Source organism: Tasmannia lanceolata, unplaced genomic scaffold (assembly GCF_043159265.1).
Source record: "Tasmannia lanceolata isolate RefF3 unplaced genomic scaffold, GAP_Taslan_0.1 ptg000044l, whole genome shotgun sequence".
In the NCBI taxonomy this organism is placed as follows: domain Eukaryota; kingdom Viridiplantae; phylum Streptophyta; class Magnoliopsida; order Canellales; family Winteraceae; genus Tasmannia; species Tasmannia lanceolata.
The window spans coordinates 22,929,198-22,943,515 of record NW_027518721.1 but is presented as its reverse complement, the minus strand read 5'-3'; the positions used below and the strand labels follow the sequence as shown (position 1 = coordinate 22,943,515).

The 14,318-nt window shown below is 42.0% G+C and overlaps 3 protein-coding genes across 6 annotated transcripts in view; 1 reads left to right on the top strand and 2 right to left on the bottom strand.

Moving 5' to 3' along the window:
- The first annotated feature begins 519 nt into the window (after positions 1–519).
- Positions 520–6,364, top strand: LOC143863264 (putative potassium transporter 17). The gene is made up of 9 exons (XM_077373940.1): positions 520–729; positions 889–1,111; positions 3,111–3,335; positions 3,438–3,488; positions 3,570–3,830; positions 3,920–3,972; positions 4,055–4,424; positions 4,561–5,396; positions 6,150–6,364. The coding sequence occupies exons 1-9, from the start codon at positions 553–555 to the stop codon at positions 6,159–6,161; spliced, it is 2,208 nt and encodes a 735-aa protein (XP_077230055.1). The 5' UTR covers positions 520–552; the 3' UTR covers positions 6,162–6,364.
- Positions 6,365–6,647: 283 nt separating this feature from the next.
- Positions 6,648–14,318, bottom strand: part of SOS1 (sodium proton exchanger, putative (NHX7) (SOS1)) — a 61,436-nt gene continuing 53,765 nt past the window's right edge. For 3 of the 4 annotated variants that reach the window (XR_013240846.1, XR_013240847.1, XR_013240848.1), the window contains 5 exons: positions 8,453–8,754; positions 7,960–8,339; positions 7,414–7,722; positions 7,140–7,224; positions 6,648–6,910 (listed from right to left, as the gene is read on the bottom strand). Coding sequence is in view for 1 of the 4 variants with exons in the window: in XM_077373939.1 (XP_077230054.1) it covers positions 8,016–8,339; positions 8,453–8,754 (626 nt within the window). In the remaining 3 variants the exon portion in view is untranslated. Of the gene's footprint in view, positions 6,911–7,139; positions 7,225–7,413; positions 7,723–7,795; positions 8,340–8,452; positions 8,755–14,318 lie in introns of those variants that run through there. The other variant, XM_077373939.1, reaches the window with a different exon arrangement.
- On the bottom strand, positions 11,619–14,118 carry LOC143863265 (uncharacterized). The gene is made up of 2 exons (XM_077373941.1): positions 12,606–14,118; positions 11,619–12,366 (listed from the first exon to the last, which is right to left on the bottom strand). Exon 1 carries the CDS (start codon positions 13,495–13,497, stop codon positions 12,640–12,642), a length of 858 nt encoding a protein of 285 aa, XP_077230056.1. The 5' UTR covers positions 13,498–14,118; the 3' UTR covers positions 11,619–12,366; positions 12,606–12,639.

Here is a 14,318-nt window from a genome sequence, read left to right as displayed (position 1 = left end):
CAATCTATAGAGGTTTCTATAATGTGCAGTCTCTCAACAGATGGAAAGGTTAGGATCTTAGGATCATCCTATGGAGATGATCTTCGGGTACAGCCTATATATGTTTCATACCAACAAATGAATGGTTTGGATCATATTATGAAGTGGGCCCCACTGTACATTTTGAAAAATCTCGAGATACTGTAGGAATCTACATTGGGACCACAAGATGTATGCCTCCAATCACAACAAACTCTTTATATGTATAATAATACAGTTTGGGAGACTGGGCTACTAACCAAGGTTTAAAATTTCGGTTTCGGTACCAGTTTCGGACCCTGAAATTTCGAAATTAGGCCGAAATAAATGACCGTTTCGGTTTTGGGTGACTTCGGTGTCGGTCTCCACCGAAATCTCCAAATTTAAAACCATTTACTAACTTCGTTTGCTACGAGAATATTCTTTCTCCTTTTTCTTCTGTCTTTTCCAGTGCCACATAAAAGATACGAGCCCACAAAGTTGGAATATAAATATTGATACATCTTTCCCGTTAAAACCGCCAAAACCATATATATGCTTTTTTTCTGTTCTCTGTTATTTTTCTTCTATTTACAGAAAGAGAAGAGAAGAGAACTCACATCAATGGATGTGGAGCTCATCACATCCAAACCATCCATTCCTCACTCAGAAATTGATTTGGAAGGTTCTGCCAACGGTCTCCACAGTTCCACTTCTTCCCCAATCGAAAAGGCGAGCAAGAAATATTAGACCACAAATAACATCTCTTGTGTTTTCATTTCATTGAATTTCTTTTTGAGGGTTTTTTTTTCTTAATGTTTCTGATGGATTTGAATTGGGATTTTATATGGGTTTTCTGTTTTTTGTTTTTTTTATTTTGCTTTTGGGCAGGGATTTGGTAGTTGGAAGACTCTTTTCCTTGCTTACAAGACTCTTGGGGTTGTTTTTGGTGGTTTGGTTACTTCTCCTTTATATGTTTATCCTTCAATGAATTTGAAATCTCCTGTGGAGGATGATTACTTGGGGATATACAGCATTATGTTTTGGACTCTTACTCTCATTGGAGTTGTGAAGTATGTATGCATAGCGCTCAATGCTGATGACCAGGGTGAAGGTATATGCTTAGAAAAAAGGAGGGCTTTGATTGCCTCCATTTTATCTCCAGTCTATTTTCTTTTGTGATATTTTGTTTCTTCTTTGAAATTAGGTTGCTAGGATGTTTGTTTCTATGATTTTTTGTATTTTTCCAACTAGGACTAGTTCGATATTTTGTCTGTTTTTTCCCTGTAATTGAGTTGTATTCCTTTATTGGGTTGATTGGTCTTGTTGGAGTATTTAGTCAATGATTTTCTATCTCTCTTTGCTTAAATCCAAAATGGGGTTTTTCTGAAGTTTGGATTCCTCTGGCTTGTTTATGAATCCTTCCCATTGTTATATCTGAGCCCTAATTTGTAATTTTACCAAAGATTATTTGCGGTTACTTCCCTCTTGTTTAGGAAAACTGAATATGCTGATGAATGATGATTATGGTTTTTACCAATGAAAAGATGAATGCTGATTCTTTCTGTTACATTCCTCTATTGTGTGTTTAGTATTATTTAATCAGTAAATGTCACCGAACTCATTGTTCAGATAAAAAAAGAAAAAGGAAACTTTGGAACCTAGTTAAAAACAGATCTACTGGTCTCTTTCTACATGATTTAAATCTTGAATCGTAGGTGTAGTTAGACTTGCAACATCATGATCTCAGTGTAGGGAATTTAACCGGGTAGAACTCACCCCTAAAAGCTAGCCTTTAAGGGAAGGGTGTCCATTCCCTTGTAACCCATCCTCATCCATTTCATTTATCCGATGTGGGACTATTTGCTTTTGCATGGAACCCCATCAATCTCCCCTTCCACCCGGAAGCAACGCAGACAATCTAGCCCCTCCAAGCGGCGGCAACGTGGGAACCACAAGATACTACACTGGGGTTTACGAGATCTTCCCTGAGGGACATTCCTGCCCTCAGAGGCAAACCGGGTTTACCACACCCTAAGCTCTGATACCATTTGTAAGGAATTTAACCGGGTAGAACTCACCCCTAAATGCTAGCCTTAAGGGAAGGTTACCCATTCCCTTATAACCCATCCCCATCCATTTCATTTATCCGATGTGGGACTATTTGCTTTTGTGTGGAACCCCAACACTTAGGATGGTTTCAAATGTATTCTTCAGAATTTATTTGATGATTCTGTCTGAGATTAATCTGTTGTCTTCTTTTTATCATTTCCTAAACATCATTTCCTACTCGTCTCCACACTAAAAAATCATTTCCTACTTGTCCCAGGGAAACTTTCATGACTTTTCTTCATGCATCAAATCAATATGACATCTGGCACCCATGAAGGACGAAAATTTTGGCGGTGGTATTTAGATCTCTCTAGTCAGAACCGAATTGTTTTTTCATGATGACTCGCAAAATGATTAATTTGCATACCTTGGATACTGTGCCTCTATTTATAGGACGCATTAGAGTCCTTGCTATTGGTTGAGTGCCTGCCTAATGTCCGTATCCGATTGGTTCCACGTGTGCACTCCTTATTGTTGGCGAATTTTACCCCCAACACAATATAGTTTCTGCATTCTCATTCATTGTTGATTAGCTCATTAACAATATGGCACATGCCTTCTCATGAATATGAATGAGATGACATTATTTGTTATGGAAAGATAATGGAAAGTCTATCACATCAGTATAAACCATCCACCTTATTGTATAATAGGAACTACTCTTAACCATGTCTCCTGAACTTTGTTAGAACTGCAAGAATGAAATAACATCCTTCAGTTGTAAATTCTCCCATGCAAGAATGATTCACCTCTTGCATCCAATGACAAACACATTTTGTGAATGAGAACCTTCTCATCTTGATTGTAGGGGTCCGAAATGATGAATTGCATTGGTAGTTTAGCTCTGCTCATTACTTTGTACGCTTACAAGTGAGGATATATGCAATTTTACGATCATCCAAGAGAGTATTTTCATAATTTAGTTGTGCAACTTGTGAGGCTCTCTCTCTCTCTCATTTATGCTAAGTTATTGATGAGTGGCTTGAAATGATGAATTACAGGTGGTACTTTTGCTCTATATTCATTACTATGCAGGCATGCAAATGTTGGCCTTCTTTCATCCAGACCCACATCAAATGCTAACCAGTACATGGGCACTGAAAAGCCCAATAGGCTGGGGAAATTCTTTGAACGGAGTGTGGTTGCACGAAGAGTATTGCTTTTTGTTGCGATGCTAGGCATGTGCATGCTTATTGGCGATGGCATTCTCACTCCTGCAATTTCAGGTTTTAAACAATCCAATCCATATTTTTAGTTCAATCAAGGAATGTTTGATAAGTACTTTTAGAATATATTTGTTTCCTCTTGAAACTTCAAATTTGTTTCAGTATTATCAGCAATGGATGGATTGAGGGGACCTTTTCCTTCTGTCAATAAATGTAAGTACTGGTGCATATGTGTTTTCTTTCCAACAAAAACTTAAGTCTGTGTTTGAGAAATGTGTATTTTGCAATTCACAGCTGTTGTTGAAGCTCTCTCTGCTGTAGTTCTGATTGTGATGTTCCTATTGCAAAGATTTGGTACTTCACGAGTAAGTTTCCTTTTTTCTCCTATCATGGCTGCCTGGACAGTCACCACTCCTATGATAGGCATATATAGCATCGTTCGTAACTACCCAGGTATATTCAAATCCATATCACCACATTATATAGTCCGTTTCTTTCTGCAAAATGGAAAGGAAGGCTGGATATTGCTCAGTGGAACCGTCCTATGCATAACTGGTATGATACATGCAGAAAGCCGATCCCCCGCAAGTGATTTTAAAATATTTTAACCATTGGCAACTTTCAATTAACTTCTTCTATATCAGGTGCTGAAGCAATGTTTGCAGACCTAGGTCATTTCAATAAGCGTGCAATTCAGGTATTCTGGTTACTACTATTAATCACATATTGATGAGACGTCTTATAGGGGTGGCCCTTTTTAAATTGTTTTCCCTTTACAGATAGCCTTCCTATTCACCATATATCCTTCTTTGGTTCTCACATATGCGGGGCAAACAGCATATCTGATCAATAACCTTAACGATCATGGGGATGGATTTTATAAGTTTGTACCAAGTCATGTCTACTGGCCAATGTTCATTATATCAACTCTAGCAGCAATTGTTGCAAGCCAATCATTAATATCTGCCACATTTTCTGTAATCAAGCAATCAGTAGTCCTAGATTATTTCCCTCGTGTTAAGGTGGTTCACACTTCCTCCTCCAAGGAAGGCGAGGTTTACTCTCCAGAAGTTAACTACATTCTCATGGTTTTATGTGTTGCCGTTGTACTGGGTTTTGGAGATGGAAAAGATATTGGAAATGCTTTCGGTACTAATCTACTTCCAATCTGTTATTTTTCTTTACATTGGGCTTATGAAAATCTTCAAGCAATGTGTCACTTCATAGTCTTTGATACATCTATACACCATCTGTACATCTGCTAATCAATTAGACCTTGTTGCAGGTGTTGTTGTTATCCTCGTAATGCTTATCACCACTCTTCTGTTGACACTAGTTATGGTCATAATATGGAGAACACCATTGCTGTTTGTTGGGCTTTACTTTGTTATATTTTTCATACTTGAAGGGGTTTATGTAAGTGCAGTTTTCACCAAGATTCCACAAGGTGGATGGGTTCCTTTTGCCATTTCCATCATACTTGCCTTCATAATGTTTGGTTGGTACTATGGGAGGCAGAAAAAGATAGACTATGAAATGACCCACAAAATCACTTTAGATAGCCTGGGCAGGCTTTTGTCCAGCCCAGAAATCCAAAGAGTTTCAGGATTGTGCTTCTTCTACAGCAAAATACAGGATGGGCTGACTCCTGTTCTTGTGCACTACATAAAAAACACGCGTTCTTTGCATAAAGTCACTGTGTTTATAACTCTCCGATACTTACTGGTCGCCAAAGTCGCATCAAATGAGAAAATTGTCATTAAGAGATTGGGTCTTACAGGCATATACGGGTGTACGGTTCAATATGGATATGCAGATTCTCTGAGTCTTGAAGGAGATGACTTTGTAAGGCAGATTACTGATAGTTTGCAGGAATACATACAGATAAGCACAGATGGTTTATCCTCCATTGAAGAAGAGATATTGGAGGTGGAAAAGGCGAAACTTGTAGGGGCGGTACATGTTCGTGGAAAGACGAGGTTTCATGTAGGTAAAAACTGTGGCTGGTTTGAAAGGATCTTACTCAGGTTTTATGAAGTTCTACACAACAATTGTAGATCAGCATTTCCTGGTTTGGGTATATCCCTTCCACAACGTATGGAAGTCGGCATGCTTTACGAGGTATAAATGAACTTTCCTCGTCTCTGAGTCGAATCTTGTTATCTAATGTGGAATTTTGCGTACATTTTATCTGCATTTTTATGTGGAGGGCCTTTTAGTTAGGTTCAGTATCTCAATGAAAGTTAAAGCACATGGCTTGATAATGTGACAACTGACTTAGTTTTACACTTCTCAAATTGGCCATGCTTTTACACTTTTCTATTTGCATATAAGATTACAAGAGAGCAGGGGTCCACATGGCATATATTTGTGGCCGAGACCATTGATTTGATCTTGGTATTAGTTTTTACATGCAAGCCCCATCTTTTTAAGATCAAATCAATGGTCATGCACTCCCACCCTCCCTAGCCCTCTCCCACCTCTAGATAAACTAATATTCCATGGAAAAATAATTCATGGTTGCCAAATATGGCCACTTGAAATGCTGGAAAAGTATATGTGTAAAATTTACTCCCATTTTCCACTTAAAAATAGTCGTAAAGTTTGTTTTTTGTCCATTTTACTCTGAAAGAAACAGTGCAAGAACTTCAAGAGACAAGCAGAACATCCGTAGAAAATTTTTCTTTACACATCTACATAATACTAGAGAAAATAAATGTTTTTGATGCAAGGCCATGACATTATAGGCCAGACCAGATTAATAGCTGGAAACCAATGCTCGAATTATATCTGTAGGGGACCTTGGCAGCTTGAAAATATCATTACAGAGATTTGTGACTTGGTATGTTTAATTTGCCCCAAAATTCAACACAGGTCTGCCAATGAGAAGGCTGATGGATTGGCCAAGGAGGGTGTGGAATTAGTTAAGGTTGATGTGATTCTAGGCTGGCCCCAGGAAGGTGTCAGATAATATTATGACAGCAATTCGAATCGGACTGAGTACTCTGTTTTTTTCTGTTTCTGGGTTTTGTATACTTTTAGGATTTTCTGTCTTGTATCTTGCTTTTGGGGACAGCTTTATCCCCTCGGTTGTATCTTTGTCTTCCTTGGAATGAAATCTGTTACCTTTCCAAAAATTAAAAAAATAAACCAATTATATCTCACAGAGAACTGAAAAGTGTAAAATCCATATCAGGATCATATACACATTCTATCTTGGAAGAATGTTATCCTATAAGATAATGAATCCCAGGGTGGAACAATAATCATAGCCAGAAGCAAAGGTTTCCAAAGGTCACAACAAACCATGAAAGAGACAACCATGTGTGTGTTAGAGAGAGAGAGGTAGATTAAATCCTTATTTTGGCTGTGTCAGACGATAAAAGAAAATACTTTTTATTAAGTAATTTATCCTAAAAATAAGGATACAATCATTTTAAACTCACTGCCTTTGAATGTGACCCAGTCATACTATTCTTACAAATCAGGAATTGTCCTTAACCTGAGACAGGCAAAGCTACTCTGAATGCAACTTAAAGAGAGAACACAAGCCATCAAATTATAGTCTAGCAACAATGGAATCTCAGACTTCAAACTGAAACCAACCCTATTGCGCAGTAAGACTGTTCATGGTCCTGCACAAGATCCAGAGGAACCTGGTTTAGTCAACCAAAGGAAAAAAAATCGAAGCTCCATTTCTTTAGACGTAAAATTGGGTGTGACACAAATTTTACGGCCAATTCATGGCGTAAGATTTGTTTAACACCCATTTTACGTCGAAAGAAACAGAGCCTAAATGTTTTCTAAAATCGAAATCAGGAATTAATGTAAAACAGGGCGTTGAATTAAAAATGGCCAACATACCTGTTGTGTCTATGCTTATTTTGGAGGAGAGCTTCAAAGCCAAACAGGCTGGAAGAGAGATGATGCCATGACTGGAAGTTAAAATCTGGTAGTAATACAAGGGAAAAGAGAGCAGGGAAGAGTTTGGCAAAGGGATGCCATTAGTTTTGGCCCAGCAGCAAACTCAGAAAATAGGGTAGCTTGTTAAAATAACATTAACAAAAACGATCCCTTTGGATCTTGGGCATTGAAGTCAAAGAAAATTTTAGTTTCTTAGAAGATGGGTTAGAAATACCTTGCGCCATAGCCGATCCTTTGAAGCTTGTAATCTGACGACATTCTTCGCTTTTTCGAGGACGGAGTCAACTCAGAAACGCCCCTTGTTCTTCTCTTCTCCTCACCACACAGTTTATGGGAAACCTTTCCTTAGACGTGAGCTCTCTTTAGGAAGAGTTGGAATTAGATGGTGAGAGGAAGAGGGACCAAGAGCCTTTATTTATAGGCCAAGAAAGCTCCCATAAAGCTTTCCCAACATAGCAAATTTGTTTGGAACCTTTCGGTCAATGTTAGCAAGTCTTTTAATGCTAACTTGGAGCCCAAGAACCTTCCCAAACAAAGTGTGATTAGTTACAAAAACCAAAGGTTGCCTTAATGCAAGGCCATTAACAAGGTTAGTAAGTTTAAACATAGAAACTTCTAACATAGCTTGCCACTACTATTATTCTTGGAAGAAAGCGAGGAGAAATATTATTACCATGTCATGCTGCTCATATTAATTACAACATATTTACCAACAGCACCGTCTATTGTCTTATTGCATGAAGGAAAACGTGCTAGATACCTTAAGTGAAAACAGTACCCACATTAAAATGTCCACGATCCTTCGACGTGCGGATATCACAAATTTCCAGAAGACTGACGGAAAGAAAGCCGACTTGGGGAATCAATTCTCACAATATGTTCGTCATCGCCTACTGATTCATCGCTCGAATAATCTTCAACATGAATTTCTTTCCTGCTTTTACTTGGTAAGGGTTGAGTAGAATTGATTGTGGTGAATCCTCCCCCTCTTAAGCTCTTTCTCAGAGTAGCTCCTTCTGATTTGACAGATACAAGTGGACGGGCAGATGTCGTGCTCGATAAAAATCTTGGATACGAAAGACTATGTGCGGCTTTACTTAGATAATTCCTTGAATGGTAATTCCCATGGGTGTCATTGATCTGCTGGTTCAAAAATCAAAACAACACGAGATTTTGTCTAAAAATAATAACATCAAAAGGCTATGGAAAACGAAACAAACAAAATGTATATTTTCAATAAGTGGAGAACACACCATGCTGCCATAGATGCTCAGTTGCATTGCCCTTGTGGAAAGACCATTTGCGTGATTATCAGTTCCATCCGGGTGCAGATGGTGTTGTCTTGGTTTGTAGACGTGCTCTGGCCAGCTCATTAGACCTTCATGCTCTCTACTCCGGCCGCTAGGGAGATCGATGGGATGTGAGACCCATGAAGCAGACCTTCTTGGCAGGGCCCCGCCAGCCTCGAATGAACCAATATCAAGAAAGATGACCCTTGCTCTTGTTTCAACCTGATATGTGGTTCCGTGGTGACAAAAACTTGCAGGTTTGGCACCTGTTTTAAACATAGTAACTATGAAAAAACCACTAAATTTTGGATATTAACAGGGGTAACATTTTACTTACTGGAGAATGATTCTCCTCATAGTGGAAGATGAACGAGTCTCAGGTTTCCAATAACTTTATTTTCTACTCTTTTTTGTGTGTGTGTGTGTAACTTTTGAATGGCATGAAATTTTAAACGAGAAAAATGGGAAATCCCGTGACCAAGGAGATCAATACTCAAGGGAAAATACGAGTCTCTCACAAGTACAAGCAACATAAAATAGCCTTCAGGGAGGGCGAAAGTCAAATAACTCTAAGCTCGCCTTAGATACCCCTTCTCTAGCTTGCCTATCGGCTTCTCTGTTTGCCGATCTCCTCACATGTTGAAAAGAAGTAGAATGGCCAACTACTCCATCCTTGTGTTATGGTCAGTGTTATCGATATAAAAATTGCGAAAATATGAAATAAGGTGATAAAAGTTCCAAAGCCTATTTTGAATTGCTATACTGTAGTTGAAATGCTCTAGAAAAGAATATATCATGTGAATATATTTAAGGCCATGTTTGGCAACTGTTGAGAGAGAAGAGATGAGAAGAAGAGAATGAGTTGAGGGCTTCTCCCTTCACTCAAGAATTTATATTAAGAGAAGAAAAGAGCAAAAGACAACTATGCCCTTATGACATAACATACACACAAACACACACATACATAGCTATCCAACACTCTCCCTCAAGCTGGAATGTATATATTACACATTCCCAACTTGTTACAACTATCAATAAACTTAGCTTTGCTCAATGGTTTGGTGAAGGTGTCGGCCAACTGATCGGCAGATCGAGTGAATGTAGTACGCAACACACCCTGCTGGATCCTGTGTCTAATAAAGTGGCAGTCTACCTCAATATGTTTGGTACGCTCATGAAACACTGGATTGTTTGCAATATAGATAGCCACCTTGTTATCACAATACAACTCTGCAGAAGATGGAGGAAACCCAATCTCAGATAGAAGAGAACGGAGCCAAATGAGCTAACTACAAGTGTGAGCCATGGCCCTGTACTCGGCTTCTGCACTTGACTGGGACACAACATTTTGCTTCTTGCTGCGCCAAGACACAAGATTTCCCCCAACATATGTGCAATATCCAGTAGTGGATCGTCTGTCAGCTGGAGATCCAGCCCAATCAGCATCACAAAAGGCCTCTAATCTCATGTGACTATGTTTCTTGAAAAGTAACCCTTTGCTTGGGGTACTTTTCAAGTAGCGAAGAAGATGCACCACAGCAACCCAGTGAGAAGTGCGAGGCTCACTCATAAATTGGCTAACTATTCCCGCAGCATAGGAGATATCAGGACGAGTGACAGTGAGATATATGAGCTTTCCAACAAGTCTCCTATATCGGCCAGGATCCTCTAATAAGTCCCCCTCTTTTGGGAGAAGTTTAGTATTTGGTTCCATGGGGGTACTAGCAGGTTTGATCCCAAAGGATCTAGTCTCATCCAAAAGATCCAACACATATTTCCGTTGAGATAGGGAAACATTTGTACCTGAATAGGATACCTCAATCCCTAAGAAGTATCGAAGACGACCAAGATCCTTTGTAGAGAACTGTGTCTGAAGGAACGTCTTCAATCGTTGAATGCCACAAGAGTCACTCCCTGTAATGATAATGTCATCTACATAGACTATGAGAATGACATATCCAGCATCAGACTTGAGGCTAAACACAGAGTGGTCTACCTCACATTGTTTCATACCATAGCTTATGAGAGAATCACTGAACTTGCCAAACCATGCACGAGGAGATTGTTTGAGGCCATATAATGACTTGCGAAGACGACAAACAGAGGAAGTGAACTCCCCCTGAGCAACATACCCTGGAGGTTGCTCCATATACACCTCCTCAACTAATTCACCATGGAGGAAGGCATTCTTGACATCAAGCTGATGAAGATGCCATCCATGATTGACAGCCAAAGATATAAGGACACGAACCGAGGGAATTTTGGCAACATGGGAGAAGGTCTCGGTATAATCAATCCCATACGTCTGAGTGTATCCTTTAACGACCAACCGCGCCTTAAGGCGCTCAACAGAGCCATCGGGAAGGTACTTGATGGCATAAACCCAGCAGCATCCAATAGGATGGACGCCAGAAAGAGAAGGAACAAGATCCCAAGTGTGATTCGACTGAAGGGCGCTCATCTCAGCATCCATAGCAGCACGCCACCCAGGGTGGGTAAGAGCTTCCTGTAAGAACCTAGGCAAGGAGACAGAGGACAAGGAAGACACAAAGCTGCGACAAGTAGGGGAAAAATGATCATAAGATACATAAGAAGATATAGGATGAGCCGTAGTACGAGAGCGCGTACGAGATGCAATGGGAGAGTCTAAGTGAGGGGCAGAAGGAGAAGGTAATACCTGAGAAAGGGACGGCAGAGTCTCTGGCTGGGACGAAAGGGGCACAGGTGGAACTGGAGGTGAGCTAGGGCGGGCACGACGCTGATAGACCTGCATAGGGCCAGAGGGGTGAGGAGGAGCCGGCAGTGAAACTGACGGAGAGGGCGCCGGGGTAGGGGTAGGAAGAAGTCGATCAGGAAGAACCGGAAGCGGAAGAGGAAGCGGGTCCAGAGACACTGGAGGAGGAGAGGTAGGACTAGGAAAATAAGGAACCGACTCAAAGAAGGTGACGTCAGCAGAGACAAAGCACCGACGAAGACGAGGACTATAACACTGATAGCCTTTCTGGGTACGAGAGTATCCCAGAAAAACACACCGCTTAGCTCGGGGGTCGAGTTTGTCCACACCAGGACTCGACAAAGCACACACATCCAAACACACGAGGAGTAAGAGAGAAATGGTCACCATGAGGGTGAAGAACCGAGAAGGGAGAGCGAGTAGCTAACACTGATGAGGGAAGACGGTTAGCAAGAAAACATGAAGTAAGAATAGCATCACTCCAATATGTTTTAGGAACATGCATCTGAAAGAGTAGAGTACGTGCCATGTCAAGAAGAGATCGCAACTTCCTCTCAGCAACACCATTTTGCAAAGAGGTGTATGCACACGAAGACTGATGAAGAATACCACGACTCGCTAAGAACTCCTCAAAACCACTCGAAGAGGAAAAATATTCCCAGGCATTATCTGTGCGTAAACACTTAGGAGGAGAATCATATTGAGTAGTAATTTCAGTATAGAAGGTGCGAAAAGAATGAAAAACTTCAGAACGATGTTTAAGTAAATAAACCCATGTCATCCGACTAAAATCATCCACAAATACAAGAAAGTATGTAAACCCAAAAAGAGACTTGGTCCTCGAGGGACCCCATACATCGGAATGGACTAACTCAAAAGGTCTCAAAACTCTAGATACAGGCCTAGAAGGGAACGACACACGATGGTGTTTCCCAAGTTCACATGATGCGCACTGAAATGGCCGAATGCTAGAGGAGACAATAGAAGTCTGCCGAAGGCGCTGAAGAGATGGATGACCAAGATGGCAATGCCACTGATAGGCATCGACAGAGTTACTCAAAATGGTGGGAGAGGGGTGGTACTGAAGGTGGTAGAGGCCGTCCAGCTCATGACCCGTTCCAATCGTCGCCCCAGTCAAGAGATCCTGAAAAACTCAATATAAGGGAAAGAATGAGACAGAGCATTTCAATTTTTTGGTAAGTTGACTTACTGATAATAAGTTAAATGGAGAGGTGGGAACACACAAGACAGAAGAGAGGGTAAGGCCCTCATGAGGGGAAATAGAACCCATACCATAAATAGGGGTTCTATTGCCATCTGCAAGAGTGATAGAGAGAGCCTGAGAAGGGAAGGACTGAAATGAGGAAAGAGAGTGGGAATTACCCGTCACATGATTGGAGGCCCCAGAATCAATGATCTAGGAGCTGGAGCTAGTGAGAAGTGACGCGGGCAAACTACCTGACTGGGCAACGGCTGCAGAAGGTGGGCGGCTGCTAAGGCAGAGACGCTGAAGCTCCTCATAATCAGCTCTGGAAAACTCAAAAGGGTCCTCTGGAAGGCCTGACCCAGAAGACTGGAAGGTACCATCAGTAAGGGATGCAGCAGAGAGGTGGGCAGCACGGGCGTGGCGAAGCTCCAGATGGAGCACGAAACAAGTCTCAACACAGTGATCATCCCTTTGACAGTGAGTGCAATAGGGCCGACCACGACCACCGGTACCACGACCACCACCCATCACACGACCACGACCACGGCCAAAGGAGCTGGTGCCACTACCAAAAGAACCAGTGTCTCGGCCGGAAGAAGTCACAATATCATAAGAAGCAAGAGCAGAACCCTCAGAAGGAAGCAAAGTGGAGGAGCCACCCGGGGCACACTGCTGAGCACGGGAGTAAATCTCTAAGAGAGAGGGGATGGCCCCTGAGCCAATCAGCTGCTGGCGGAATGGTAAGAAGTCCGGGCCCAGAGACTCAAAGTAGTGTATAGCCCGAAGCTGATCCCTCTGACGAGCAAGAATCGTCAGATCTGAAGTGAGGGGCATAAACACATTGAGCTGCTGGCATAGAGGGATAAACCTGCTGTAATGGTCTGAAAGGGATGAATTGCGACGCTCCAGACGAATCCACTCAGAGTAGGTCGCACAAATGTGAGTGAGGTTATCAACCCCAGAGAACATGGGAGCAGCATGGTCCCAAATATCCTTGGCAGTCGCCAAGTTCATCATCGGCCGAGAAATATGAGAAGCCATGCTCTGCCATAGCAACGTGCGAACCATCACATCATCCTGACGCCACCGGTCATAGGAGGGATCAGAGGAGGGTGGAGAACAACGCTCAATGAGAGAGACTCAGCCGCGAGCGAGAAGATAGGTCTCAACAGCCCTCCTCCAGGTAAGATAATTGGAGCCGTCGAGGCGCTCTGAAGACATCTGGGGAAAGGACTGCTCAACAGAGAGAGTACACTGTGGGATGGTAGCTCAAAGGAGAAGGAGCCCCTAGAGGATCAGTCACACTATCAGTAAGGGAGGGATCCGAAGTATCCGATGGATCCATCGGAAGAGAAAAGGCTCACGACAGCCCAAAAGGAGAGGAAATAGAAGAGATCAAAGGGAAGTCACATAATGAACTCCACCGGAGTGACACGGCCCCGAAGAGAAATGGGAAATGAGAACGAGAAGAGCCATAGTAGGACAAATCAAATAAGGAAACACAGAGTGAAAGCTATGGCCGTAGGAGAGAATAGATCGGAGCCGCGGAATAGGAGAGAAAAAGAGGGAAAACAAAATTTTAGGTCATTGAAAGAAGAGAAAAAAAGGGATTTAGGGTGGAGGTGTTGAGATAGTTAGGGATTTAGGGAAGAATAGGATGGTAAAGATGGGAGAGAGAGAGAGAGAGAGAGAGAGAGAGAGAGAGTTTGTTGTCATGGAGGGGCTGGTGAGGTGGAGGGGGGGAGAAAAACAGGGGATGAGGGAGGGGGCTGGAAAAATAGGGAACAAGGGAGGGGGAAAAGAGGGGCGAGGGAGGGGGGAAAACAGGGGGCGAGGGGGGGGGCGAGGGGGGACAGGGGGCGAGGGAGGGAGGGAGCTGGGGAAGAGGG

Coding starts and splice junctions, on each gene's coding strand:
- LOC143863265 (XM_077373941.1), bottom strand. CDS start 13,497: ATGGTTCGCACGTTGCTATGGCAGAGCATGGCTTCTCATATTTCTCGG.
- LOC143863264 (XM_077373940.1), top strand. CDS start 553: ATGCTTTTTTTCTGTTCTCTGTTATTTTTCTTCTATTTACAGAAAGAG. Junction 1,112..3,110: donor TGCTGATGACCAGGGTGAAG/GTATATGCTTAG, acceptor GATGAATTACAG/GTGGTACTTTTGCTCTATAT. Junction 3,973..4,054: donor TCAATAAGCGTGCAATTCAG/GTATTCTGGTTA, acceptor TTCCCTTTACAG/ATAGCCTTCCTATTCACCAT.